Source organism: Camponotus floridanus, unplaced genomic scaffold (assembly GCF_003227725.1).
Source record: "Camponotus floridanus strain SB8 unplaced genomic scaffold, Cflo_v7.5 scaffold24, whole genome shotgun sequence".
Lineage (NCBI taxonomy): Eukaryota > Metazoa > Arthropoda > Insecta > Hymenoptera > Formicidae > Camponotus > Camponotus floridanus.
The window spans coordinates 3,310,870-3,323,627 of NW_020229370.1; the positions used below are offsets into that span (position 1 = coordinate 3,310,870).

Below are 12,758 nucleotides of genomic sequence, written 5' to 3' on the forward strand. Positions count from 1 at the left end.
CTCTTACTCTCATTATAATGACGCATGCGCAGAATTAAAAACGATAAAACGAACACGAAAAAAGAAAAGGAGGAGAAATCAGAGCAGGAATATTTAGGAGAAATTATCTGAAATAAAAAATTGTAGGGTATAGGAAATCGATTGTATAAAAATCATAAGGAAATCAAAAATATATTTTCGAGATGAAAAAAAAGATACAGCAAAATACACATTTTGCACATTATATAATAAAAATTACTTTTAAAAAACCAACCCCAGAGAGCACAGCCACTTTTATATAAATATTTTTAAATAAGCGATTTTCAGATAATATGTATAATAAAAAAAAATATGTTCAATAAAAGCTATCAAATTTCCTGATGTGTTAACTTTCTATATATTATAATAAAATAAAATGTTTGTACAAAACTGTTTGTAATAAAAATATTAATAATAAAAATACTGCATACTGTAAAATATATACGAATTATATCTTCTCTATATTTATATCTATAAAAAAGGGATTTCAAGAAACATAGTAAATGCAAATGCAAAAATTTGACATTTTATAAATTGCTTTATGATATAATTATCATATTAATCTGCTTCTTATGACATTTGATTCATAGTGTAAATTACATCAAGAATAAAAAATACATTTTAAAATATATATTAAAAAAAAAAATAATTTAGGAGAATCGTAATCATTATTAAGTTACCTATTGAGATATCATATATCTAGAAATAAATAAACGGTTTTTAATATGAGAGGAAAGGTTAAATTAAGACTTTAATTCACCACTTGGATCTCTAGTTTCCTTCATAATTTTCAACTTTGCAATCAACTCTTCTACTGCCATTTCACCGTGCACTACATTGTCTCTTGTTCTTATGTTCACTGTACCAGCATTACGTTCTTTCTCTCCCACAACTGCAATAAAATGTGTATATGTTAGTATAAAAGCAAATTGTATTAGAATGAGAAATCAGTAAATTATTTTTATTGCACATTGAATAATATAATTTTATATAAATTGTTTTACTGAAAGTAAGTTGAGTACATACCAAGTATAAAGTTGAATTGTGCAAGCTGAGCATTACGAATCTTCTTGTTCAAAGTATCACTTGAATCTGTATCGACTTCTACCATGACACCAGCATCCCAAAGCTTCTGTTTCACTTCATAGGCATACTCATCAAATTGTGACACTACTGGCACAACCATTGCTTGTCGAGGAGAAAGCCAGTATGGCCACTTTCCTCCATATGATTCAGTTAATATAGCAATCATACGTTCTACAGAGCCTAGAATAGCTCTGTGTATAATAACTGGGCGTGTTTTTTCTCCATTTTCACTATAAGAAAATAAGTAATTAATATTTAGATATCTGATCAAAACTTATTAAAGTTTCACATTACTTATAAGTTTCATGTACATAATAAATATACTTACTTAACATAAGATAAATTGAATCTCATTGGCAACTGGAAATCCAATTGTATCGTAGCGGTCTGATGGGCTCTTTTAAGCGCGTCCATAAGTGTTATGTCAATTTTAGGTCCATAGAATGCGCCATCTTGAGGATTAAGGGTCCATGGTTGACCAAATGCATTCAGACTCTCTTCCAACGCTTTTTCAGCGCGATCCCAAACTTTTAAACTACCTAAATATTTCTCAGGTCGCGTGGACAAGCATAAGTTGAATGTAAAACCAAAGATGCCGTAAACATGCCGTAAAAACTCAAGAGCGGCTATCATTTCATCTTTAATTTGCTCAACGGAACAAAATATGTGTGCATCGTCCTGTTGAAATCGTCTCACTCTAGTAAGACCTGTTAACGCGCCTGATAATTCATTACGATGCAACACGCCGAAATCTGCCATTCTGAGCGGCAACTCGCGCCATGATCTGCATCGAACGTCGAATATCATACAATGTCCTGGACAATTCATGGGTTTTAATGCAAAGGTCTCTTTTTCTACGTCGAAAGAAAACATATTTTCGGCATAATGTTGCCAATGTCCGGAAGTCTGCCACAATTTACTATTATAAATGTTTGGAGAAATCACTTCCTGGAATCCTCTCTTTCTGTACTCGGAACGAATAAATTCGACCAATGTATTGTATATGTATGCACCACGTGGTTGGAAAAAGCAAGAACCAGGCGACAGCTCATGGAAGAAGAATAATTCTTGTTCCTTTCCAATCTTTCTGTGATCTCGTTTGGCCGCCTCTTCTTGAAACTTTTCCCATTCTTTCAATTGCTTAGTATCGGGAAAACTTATTCCATAAATCCTCTGCAATGACTCTGCATTAGCGTTTCCTTCCCAGTACGTGGACGAATTTTTCGTAATCTTGAGAGCTTTAATCTTGCCCGTGTGCCTGACATGCGGTCCTCTGCATAAATCAATCAACGGGCCGCATTTGTAAACTGTAGTAGTGGGCGTATGTATTTTCTCCGCAATAATCCGTATTTTGAATTCATTATACTTGAACATCTCCATAAGATCTTTCTTTGTCATTACCAGTCGTTCAAACGGCTGTTTCTCTTTGGCTATATTCTTGTACATATTTTCCAAATATGGAAAATCCGTATTAGAAATACCTTTGTCTCCTATATACATATCATAGTAAAAGCCATTTTCAATAGGAGGACCATAACAGAGACAACCACCATATATTCTTTCCATAGCTTCCCCGAGAATATGAGCGCTGGAATGCCAAAACACTTGTCGACCTTCCGCATCATCAAATTTTAATAATTGAAGCTTGCAATCGTATTCTAAAGGTCTGTCAAGATCCCATAATTCATTGTTAACCTTTGCAATTACAGTATTATCTGCCAATCCTTGACTAATATTTTTCGCGACTTCATAAGGAGTTGTACGCCAGGATTGAGCAGACACTTCTTTGCCATCTGGAAGAGTCACAGTTATATCGACAGGAGTTTTTCTAGCTAAGTCAGCCTCGTACTTCTTTTTTAACTTGTCCCACAATACAAGACGATCCTATAAAAATATGCAAAGAGAAAAATCAAATATATCTTACAATATTAAAAATTTGCAACAGATTACTTCAAGAAAATAATCACTATATATTCTACTTGTATATTTTTCTAGTTTCCTCTATTTATTTAATATATATTTAAAAAATTTGACAGCCAAAAGCAATTACATTCATAAAGAAGAAATTGTTAAATTTATTTCTGTAATAATCTTGATTTACCTGAATGAATGAGGGCCAAGGATTAAGTTCAGATATAGACTTTTCCACCACAGCATTTTTCTTCTTTGCTTTCATCGACTTTGTCTAAAAACAGAAGAATCTAAAATAAAAAATCGCTTCGTGATCCGAATTTAAACGATATACTAAGTTACTATATATTATAATGAATCATTCATTAGGTGAACGTATGTTAGATTAAGTCAGGATTGGCATTCTTTACAGGAAATAAGTCGTAAGGTTACGTCAGATTATCGATCCTGTCATTATCAATGATCGGCCATGAGTTATAAACAAAAGACGCGGCTGCGAAATTGTTAGCAATACGGAGTAACAATAGGAACTCGCGCGAGCTTTATTCGTGCAATATTTGCCATGAGGGAAAGCCGGACAGACAAAAATGCATCTTAACCAACCCGAGCATGTGTCCACTTAGTACCGCAGTAAACGGTCCTACAAACGCGAAAACTCGTCAACATAGTAGTCTTAATATCAAGGAACAAAGAACCGTTAAAAAAGCCGAAGTGTATGTAAAGTTAAGGAATTCATGCCTTATCCTCGGACAAAATCAGATTTTGTACGTCGGCTACCACGTTGTCACTCATGTTGAACGTGTCACACGATCGGTCGCACCTGAAGTTTTCTGCTTTCGTTATTGGTAGTTGGATTGTTGGATCGGTATAATGTCAGGTATGTACGTGGTTGTTCCAAATATCACCGACGCTGTCAGCTCGACGTTCGAAAACTACTCGTCCGGAAGTAGCATCGTTTGACCAATCAGAGTAGCCGGCCGGCAAATTGCTTTGCTCTGATTGGTCAATCGTACCGAGTTCGCAATTTAATGTAATACAAGCTTAAAGTTAACGAGGCAAATGTTTTTAATAAACATACATCGTAAATGCAAATTAAACGCGAGCGTGTATTTATAAGTATATTTATGTTTTTTGTTTCTTTTTCTTTAATCTGTGAAGGTCCCCGACATCACATGCCTAAACAGATGGCTCGTTCCAACATATATAGAATTCAGATTTTTGAACACAGTCATCAGCTGCAGTCACGCAACATTTTTTTTATCTTGGCAATACTGCCAGTACTGGCGCTGCCAGGTGTCGGGCACAGTTGGGGGAAAAAGGATCTCTCTCTCTCGGCGCGAGAGACGACGGCGAGGACACCAGCCACGCTTCCATCGTCGTGGAGCAGGTGATTTCGGTCCGAAACCGGGAGGCGAAAGAAGCACGGTCACCGTTTATCCGCGAATAGGTGAGAAATATGGTCGCGTTTGGCGGCTGCACCGCGTTACACTATCTGCACCTCTGAAACGAGACGGACGTATATCGGACGGAGGAGATAGAGAGAGAAAGAAGTGAAATTTTGCGGACACGCATGCTTCTATACTTTCTCGCTCGCTTCGTGGTGAAATGTACATACTCTCTTCGGGTAGAAAGTTTACTCCGCGCTTTTTTTTTTCTATTGACTGAAAGCGGTGACCTTACGCTCCGGGCTGTTTTAAGGCGAACGCGCGATTCAAAACGACACGTGAATAATTTCGGCGAGTTCCGCAGATATCCTCGATCGCACGTCTTAACGTTTCAGGTGGTGTACAATATAATTCCTGTATTAATTATTTCGATAATAGACGCGGGAGATAAGAGAGATCGTTGTATTGACAGTCGATCATAACTACCGGAGGTATAAGATTACATTTGTTATACCAAAAGAGACGTTAGATGTGTTGTGTGGCTGACATTCTAAAGTTAGTTCGACTTGGTCAATGAACTTTGCGGATGCGCGGAAGGAAGCAAGGCGATGAGAGCATATTTTGATTGTCAGTATTATTTCAGACGTGTTTTCACTTATATGTATGCGTATATTTTTCTCATTTCCAGAATGGCTCGTGGACAGCAAAAAATACAATCTCAAGCTAAAGCAGCGGAAAAAAGTGCAAAATTAAAGAAACAACAAGGACACAGCGCCAATGACCAGAAGAAGGCAGCGCAGAAGGCACTTGTGCACGTGTGTAGCGTATGCAAGGTCTGAATCCTTATAAATCTTTATAGATGTCTTGACGCTTATATATATAATTAACAGTTTGTTATAAATTGTTTTATTTGCAGGCTCAAATGCCAGACCCTAAAACTTATAAGCAACACTTTGAGAATAAACATCCCAAGAACGAACTGCCTGACGATTTAAAGAATATATGAGGGTACGAACTTTTGTACAGTGACAATTGGGATAGAATGCAGGAAAAATGTGTTGGAACTGACAAAGTGATATAGTTCAACGTTCATCTGATCATTGCATAGTTTCAGAAAATGAATAAAACCTTGTTAGTGTTTTAACTGATCTATTGCATTCAACAGATTGTTGTGCACAACTCAAACATTAGAGGCATAATTAATAATTTACTTCTGAAAAATCTTGATTTATAGAAGCCAATACTTTTCTCACGTAAGCATAATTGCATATAATCTTGTGTACATTTTTAAATAAAGTTGGTAAACTCGATGACGCAAAGAATATAATTCAATGTAAGAAAGGAGAGAATGTAGCATTCATTTCCTGCTTCTGTTACAAAGAGAGATAATATATAAGATATGAATAACTAAAGAGATTTTAAATTATTTTCTGTGTATATTAAAAAAAAGGCATTTTAAATGCTCTTATAAAAATTATGAAAAGTGTTATGATGAATGTTTCCTCGTTATAAATCTTAATTTTGTACTGTAAATTAGGAAAAAAATAATATTTTGTATCATTGACTTTGTTGCATTTAACTTATATATATTTTAACGTAAGAGCTCACAAAAACGATTCTTCAAGTTACAAGGTTGAATATAATATAGAAAAATCTTAACCATATAACTGCCAATTTATAGTTGAATGTATTGTATGCTCTTTAAAATAAGAACAATGTATAGTTAAATGAAGATATTATTACATAATCCCTCCCTCTTATTTATAGGGATTAAATTTTTATTTCTATTTCTAATCGAGCTTATTACATGTGTATATTGTTTGCATTGTAATGAATTATCTATACCACTTCTTTCATTTTGAACATCTACTAAAATAATGCATTTTTATATACTTACAAAGGATATATGTAGATACTTAATAAATACTATAATAAATTAAGAATAATTGATTCAAATTACATTATTGTATATTAATATAATTGTAAAAATGTAAAGAGTCCGATACATGTGTGAGACATATGTAGTTGCTATTGACTTTAATAAAAAAAAATATTATTCTTGTGATATAATAATTTTAATGTATTTTAGATAGTACACAGATTATGCACATCTTAGACTATTAAATATCTTTGTATATTTTAAACAAAATATATAAATTAAACCAGCGATAAACGATGCGATTGACAGATTTCATATTGAAGTTGTACAATTTTGTTGGATTGATGTAGAATAGTTTTGAAAATATCTCAATAATAATATATATTTCTGGATATATCTTTGATTTCAATCGTATATGCACACAAGGAGACCAAAAATATCTGTGTTTTAAAATTATTTAAACTTCACTTCACACACCATTGTGTAAACACTGCGAGAGCGCGCACACGAATAAATCGCACTTATCATCTCCTTTTCTTTCGAATTATTTTACAAATCACTCTCGCAAGTTACCATATATTGCGTCATGCATTCGATAGGTATATTTTTTAAATAACAATAATAACAGTAAAATAAGATGTATTAATAAAATAAGATGTATTAATTGAGTTTATTATATTTAACAAAATATAAATGTTATTATCACGAGGAAAAATATATAAGAATGAAAAAGTAGTATATATCGAGAATAATTTAATGTATATAATTGACAGTCGAAAAAGAGAGGCATCTGCTAATTATTTGATTAGGATGATTACGTCTTATAAGATGTGAGAACAAAGTCGCGCAATCTTTCATAACTGCTACGATAAGTTGGATCACTTCTTATCAAAATGTTATTAAACTGAATCATGTTTCTCAATGTGTCGCTTAAAACTATACATATATTACATCATATTGAGAAGTAATCCAATGACACGCGACTTCAGTCAGCGAATGTTTTTTACGCACACTGTCGCAATGATTCTTATTTATCACGGTGTATATAAATGCGGGCGATCGCTGTATCGCCGCGACAGTTTTCAGCTTCTATGAGTACAGTTTTCGTATCGATATCTTTTAGTTCGAGCTCCGATTTTGGATTCGTTATCATCGATCGAAAAGAGAAGGTATGATATTTCTTTAATGAAGCAATAGCAGTCATTATTAATGCAATTTCGACTTAACTTATGAAAAGAGATTAATCTGAAGAATACAATTAAGATTTAAGTAAAGTTCGATTTATTTTTTTCATTAGTTTCTATTTATTTTTTCATTAGTCCTAGTTTAATTAAATTTAAATTAATTTTGTATTAAAAAATAGGAAAAAATCCATATTAATACAGCTTAAAATATACTTTTAATTTGCCTATGTAAGATATAATCCAAGATAGATTGAGAGATTTAATCTATCTTGGAAAAAAAATGAATAAAAATTATAAAGAAGAAAGATAAAAAATAAAAAATTCTTTTTTTTTTTCATTTTTATCTATTTCCGTGACATGTAATTCATTTTACATTTCACATTTTATAAAGAGGATTTTATACTTATTGATCCGATTATTACGTTAAAAATTAAGCTAGTCAATAAAAATATATAATGTTTATCGAAAAATATATAATTATGTTTGCCGTCGTATATTGAAACCATAAATAATTCAATGATGTTAAAAATTTCAATCCCTGATTGTAAAAAAATACACACACACACACACACACACACATATATATATATACATATATATATTCAATGAGATGGAATCATGTCATTAATATTTTAAATTTTGTGGTTGTGTTTGCGTTTGTTTTTGACACTAGATAAATTGTCACTTACGTTCTAAAGTGCTCTCGTATTCGAAAATAAATAGAAAATATTACAAGAGAGATGATGGAATTATTTTATGAGAATCTGCTAATAACATTGTAACATGAAGAGACAAATATCATTTTCTCATTTTTGTCTTCAATGTGAACTTGAAGCATGTTTGGCTCAATGAGATAATAACAATCTATATTGTATCGTGAATGTAACAAAGTTATTTACGTGAGATAAAAATTTGGTATATCAATGCATGATTAATGGTAATTAATCAATCCATTAACTTCATTATATATACCTAAGTATTTCTTAAATTTAATAGGTTATTAAAAAGAGAGAGTAATAATCAACAAAATTATATAACAATGAGTCATATATTGATTTTTAAATCAAAATACTGAATTTTGATCTCCAAATTTTTCATTTTAAATAATTTTACATATAACTTGATGACATAAAATAGTGAATTTTCCTGTTTTATGATGTAAACATATCATTTGATATTAGATTATTACATATCTATTGCCATATTTTATATAAATAACTGTATAAATAGCATGAATATATCATGTTTGCACAAACTCACATGTTTGTTTAAATAAAATGAATTTTTCTGTTTTATGACGTAAACATATCATTTGATTAGATTATTATATATCTATTGCCATATTTGATATAAATAACTGTATAAATAGCATGAATATATCGCGTTTGCACAAACTCACATGTTTATTTAAATAAAATATCGGATATCTAGAAAATATATGTATGTATACAAGAATTAAATTAATTCCAAATAATTAATAATAAAAAAAAAACTTGTTTTAATATCCTTCAATTTATATAACACAGAATCTTTCAGCGACATTAGTAGGATATATTGTAATTTCGCAAATTGTAGTGCAATGTTACGGAGACATATACATATAGAATCATGCAAAATATAGGCATGCGGTTGCAATAACATATTAATAACGTTTCGAAAATGTAAGAATATCACAGCGTTTTCGCATTCTTTATTTATTTCATTTGATTCACGTACTTTAATTATATTTAAGGTACATATATGATTGATTCCGCAGTTTTGTAAGATTTCGCATTATTATGGATTCGACGGTATTTCGTACTCGTTCTCACGGTACACCAGCTGAGGGTGTCAAAGATCAATACGCGGATGGCAAAGCGGCAAAAGTCTGGGAGTTCTTCATCGGTGACATTAAGCAACGTACGCAGAATTATCGGGACTTTCTGGTGGGTCTACTGCGACAAAAGGGATGCCATCGAATATTGGATGTCGCTTGCGGCACCGGGGTCGATTCCGTGATGCTGCTGGAAGAAGGCTTCGAGGTCGTCAGCATCGACGCCTCTGACAAGATGCTCAAGTATGCGCTGAAATCCAGATGGGAACGTAGGAAGGAACCTGCCTTTGATAAATGGAGTAAGTTTGATATTTTAATTATTTAGGATTGGAATCTTTTATTAGACGTAAAAAAGAATTTGGAAGAAAAAGATTAGAAAGGGAAAGAAATAAAGCACAAGAGAAAATATTCTTTTAAACGAGAGGAGAAAAAAAGATTGCGACAAACAGAACAACATATACTTTTAAAAGATTAATCAAATGACGTAGAAACTTAAAATAACTTTATGATACAACTTGTATCTGTTTTTCCTAATTGAAATAATGACAATATATATATATATATATATATATATATATATATATATTTTTTTTTTTAAAAAGACTAAATCGAGAGATAATGTGATAACGCAAGATTGTAAGTTTAATGTTATGAACTTCTTCATTTATGGATTTCTCACGTACTGATAACAACTGTTATTATTAATGTATACAATATTAGAAAATAATATATGTATGTATGCCAAAATGTGTATAAAAGCCAGATAAAGCCAGTTTAAAACGATTACAATATCGCTTGAAAATAACCGCCGAATTATTTTATCGCTATCAATGGATATGAAAAGTACAGGAAGGCTTCTTGCGTTATCAGCGAAGGTCAACAACATTTTCTATTTCTTGGCCTTTAACTTCGTGATTTTAATCACATTCGTGCACTAAAACCACGAATAATCTAACCACTGATAAAATTAAAGAAAATAGCAAAATGCTTCAAATAATACAAATAACATTATTTTTTTCTATAATTGAAGTATTCATATAATTGTAAAATAATTTTTCTACAATTGTATATATATTAATATCTTTTAAAATATTAATATACATATATTCTCAGGATTAAATCCTTGAAATATAAATATTAAAAAGGGAAATGAGATTTTATTGATGATACTTAAAGTAAAAAATATTATATAAATTTATTTAGAAACTTACTCTTTTGCACAATCATTATTATTATTTTAATGTTTTGAATTGCGACAGTAATTGAAGAGGCCAATTGGCTAACTCTAGCTAGCGATATTAGTCATCTCATTGGAGAAGGTTTTGATGCCGTTATATGCTTGGGAAATAGTTTCGCCCACATGCCTGATACTTTCGATGATCAGAGAGAACAGAGGTATCAAAAATTTGTTTAATTCTATATAATATTATCTCATTCTATATATATTAGATTATCTATACTTAAGATTGCATCAGTGACTCTCAGATTATGCTTCGCGAAACCTAATTTTAAAAATAATTAAAATCAATAGGAAATCGCATAGATATATTATAAGTATCTTATATAATTTTATCTGCATATTCATAAAATATATTCCATTCCAGGCAAGCTCTGGTGAACTTTGAGCGTTGCGTAAGACCAGGAGGTTTACTGCTTATCGATCACAGGAATTATGACTATATAATCAATACCGGCCAAACTCCTCCCAAATGCATATATTATAATGTAAGTAAAGAAAATGCATGATTATTTATCGTTATCGTGCATCGAATACACATGATTTATCATTATTGTATTGGGAATACGAAGGCTCTAAATCAAATGTTCAAATGCTAGTTCTCTTTTATTTAGCTTTATCGGAATAAATAATTGTCGCCCGTTATTTTGGAAAATTTTGTATCAAAAATTTTTCGTGTCGTAGAGCGAGCATATGATGGATATCAAAACATCGGTACTCTTTGTGTCAGGAAAACCGAAGATCGTTACTATGGATTACATGATCGCTCTAGATAACAGGAATAAAAACAATATCGAGCATGTTAACGAGTTCAGGCTGTCATATTATCCTCACAGATTAACAGTGTTCCGCGATATGTTGACCGAGATATTCAGCCACGGGGCGAAACATATAATCTATGGTGATTTTAAACCACTCAATCAGATCAAGGATCCCGGATTTTATATCCACGTGTTGCAGAAACAACTTTAAAGAGTAAGAAATCGAACGTCGGTGATCCTTTTTTAAACAGTGTCATCGGTTTTTCGAAACAAGCAAATGTTCCATAAGACTGAATGATTAGAATGGTTGGTTAATTTGTTTAGAAACGTATTGTGAATTATTTCTCGATTAAAACAAGTGTTTTTTTATCAAATATGTAAAAAAATCTTAATTAAAACTATCTAATAAATTTTATAATTAAATTAAAAAATTGATGAAAAATGTGTACATATATACATAATAAAAATATACATATATCTATAAAAAAATTACGTATTAAGGAAAAAATGAGAAGAAAGAAATACTAAGGAAAGCCCTATCTAAGAAGAACACCTTCCGAAATGATGTACACGATATAAGTTTTAGTATATTTTTATTATAAGTCTGAAAGCAGCTTTTTTCAATTGAGTATTCTAGCCAGGCTTCGTTCGATGCTACAACTTGATCTCTCAAGGATATTTTTCGAACGATCATTGATGATGATTTGCTGAGTAATTTTTGGACGAATTTTCGTGTCTTTGTGCTTTTTCTCCTTTTCCCTTTCGTCTCTCATATTTCGTTTCTGGTCGACGTTTCAAACAAATGCGCGAATTTAAGAATAGTAGGAAGACTAAATGTTTGCTGCGCACAAATTGACTGTTTTCTATATGTTTCAATCTTATACGTAGCTGACAATGCAACAATGCAATTTCTATGAGGAAACCAAAATCCAACAAATCGTTCAATCTCAACGTTAACACGCTAGTCTCATCGATCTTCATCCAAGAATTGACATCGGAATATCCGAGACACGTGTATCATCTGATATTAGCGACATCGATCGTCAATGATCGTTTCAACTTAAGATTATCGGCGCAGAAATTGTTCTCGCGAATTCTTACTTAAATCCACCCCCGACATCGCTCCCTCGTCGGGGGTTCCGCGAAGCTTTACAGAGGAGTTTCGTCGCTGCGTGTAAAGTGCCACGCTATCGTAGAAATCGAACCTCGAAGGATCGTCGTTTTAGATTTAGACTAATTTTACGTTCGCGGAGGGGGAGGGGAAATGGAAGGACCGAGAGAAAGCGCGTAATAGGAAAGAGAACGCGGAGAAATCAAGCTCGAGTCCGTTCGATTTCTTCGATGTACTTTCTGCGGCACCACGCGCACAACCAAATGATACTCTTCGATTGAAGAAATGACCGAGGACAATAATTTACAAGGCCAAGGATTTGTGTTACAAGTGCAACGAACTGCCCATATAGAAAAATGGACGAAGTGTTATA

At 32.3% G+C, this 12,758-nt stretch overlaps 3 protein-coding genes across 8 annotated transcripts; 2 read left to right on the forward strand and 1 right to left on the reverse strand.

Moving 5' to 3' along the window:
* Window positions 1-573: 573 nt before the first annotated feature.
* On the reverse strand, window positions 574-3,902 carry LOC105256573 (threonine--tRNA ligase, cytoplasmic). Of its 3 annotated transcripts, none has more exons than XM_011266615.3 (5): window positions 3,836-3,902; window positions 3,206-3,289; window positions 1,433-2,988; window positions 1,045-1,334; window positions 574-910 (listed from the first exon to the last, which is right to left on the reverse strand). In XM_011266615.3, the coding sequence occupies exons 2-5, from the start codon at window positions 3,278-3,280 to the stop codon at window positions 762-764; spliced, it is 2,070 nt and encodes a 689-aa protein (XP_011264917.1). In that variant the 5' UTR covers window positions 3,281-3,289; window positions 3,836-3,902; the 3' UTR covers window positions 574-761. The 3 variants fall into 3 exon arrangements, with proteins under 3 accessions (XP_011264917.1, XP_011264915.1, XP_011264916.1); XM_011266613.3 differs by lacking the exon at window positions 3,836-3,902 and adding an exon at window positions 3,619-3,825; XM_011266614.3 differs by having other exon boundaries at window positions 575-910; window positions 3,754-3,887.
* Window positions 3,903-4,256: 354 nt separating this feature from the next.
* Window positions 4,257-6,128, forward strand: LOC105256575 (zinc finger protein 706). 3 transcript variants are annotated; one of them, XM_011266617.3, is made up of 4 exons: window positions 4,275-4,462; window positions 4,839-5,027; window positions 5,089-5,233; window positions 5,317-6,128. In XM_011266617.3, the coding sequence occupies exons 3-4, from the start codon at window positions 5,090-5,092 to the stop codon at window positions 5,404-5,406; spliced, it is 234 nt and encodes a 77-aa protein (XP_011264919.1). In that variant the 5' UTR covers window positions 4,275-4,462; window positions 4,839-5,027; window position 5,089; the 3' UTR covers window positions 5,407-6,128. The 3 variants fall into 3 exon arrangements, with proteins under 3 accessions (XP_011264918.1, XP_011264919.1, XP_011264920.1); XM_011266616.3 differs by lacking the exon at window positions 4,839-5,027 and having other exon boundaries at window positions 4,257-4,462; XM_011266618.3 differs by lacking the exons at window positions 4,275-4,462; window positions 4,839-5,027 and adding an exon at window positions 4,565-4,795.
* A 1,193-nt stretch (window positions 6,129-7,321) lies between these two features.
* LOC105256576 (glycine N-methyltransferase) lies at window positions 7,322-11,644 on the forward strand. Of its 2 annotated transcripts, XM_011266619.3 has the most exons (5): window positions 7,322-7,448; window positions 9,220-9,575; window positions 10,536-10,671; window positions 10,881-11,001; window positions 11,198-11,642. In XM_011266619.3, the coding sequence occupies exons 2-5, from the start codon at window positions 9,242-9,244 to the stop codon at window positions 11,483-11,485; spliced, it is 879 nt and encodes a 292-aa protein (XP_011264921.1). In that variant the 5' UTR covers window positions 7,322-7,448; window positions 9,220-9,241; the 3' UTR covers window positions 11,486-11,642. The 2 variants fall into 2 exon arrangements, with proteins under 2 accessions (XP_011264921.1, XP_025264835.1); XM_025409050.1 differs by lacking the exon at window positions 7,322-7,448 and having other exon boundaries at window positions 11,198-11,644.
* The last annotated feature ends 1,114 nt before the right edge of the window (window positions 11,645-12,758 follow it).

Excerpts from the sequence above, each read along its gene's own strand:
- LOC105256573 (XM_011266613.3), bottom strand. The coding sequence starts at position 3,681 with ATGTTGACGAGTTTTCGCGTTTGTAGGACCGTTTACTGCGGTACTAAG. Across the intron at positions 2,989-3,205 it reads CTTGGCCCTCATTCATTCAG|GATCGTCTTGTATTGTGGGA; the intron begins GTAAATCAAGAT and ends ATATTTTTATAG. Across the intron at positions 911-1,044 it reads ACAATTCAACTTTATACTTG|TTGTGGGAGAGAAAGAACGT; the intron begins GTATGTACTCAA and ends ATTTTATTGCAG.
- LOC105256575 (XM_011266616.3), top strand. The coding sequence starts at position 5,090 with ATGGCTCGTGGACAGCAAAAAATACAATCTCAAGCTAAAGCAGCGGAA. Across the intron at positions 5,234-5,316 it reads ACGTGTGTAGCGTATGCAAG|GCTCAAATGCCAGACCCTAA; the intron begins GTCTGAATCCTT and ends TTTTATTTGCAG.
- LOC105256576 (XM_011266619.3), top strand. The coding sequence starts at position 9,242 with ATGGATTCGACGGTATTTCGTACTCGTTCTCACGGTACACCAGCTGAG. Across the intron at positions 10,672-10,880 it reads GATGATCAGAGAGAACAGAG|GCAAGCTCTGGTGAACTTTG; the intron begins GTATCAAAAATT and ends ATTCCATTCCAG. Across the intron at positions 11,002-11,197 it reads CCAAATGCATATATTATAAT|AGCGAGCATATGATGGATAT; the intron begins GTAAGTAAAGAA and ends TTCGTGTCGTAG.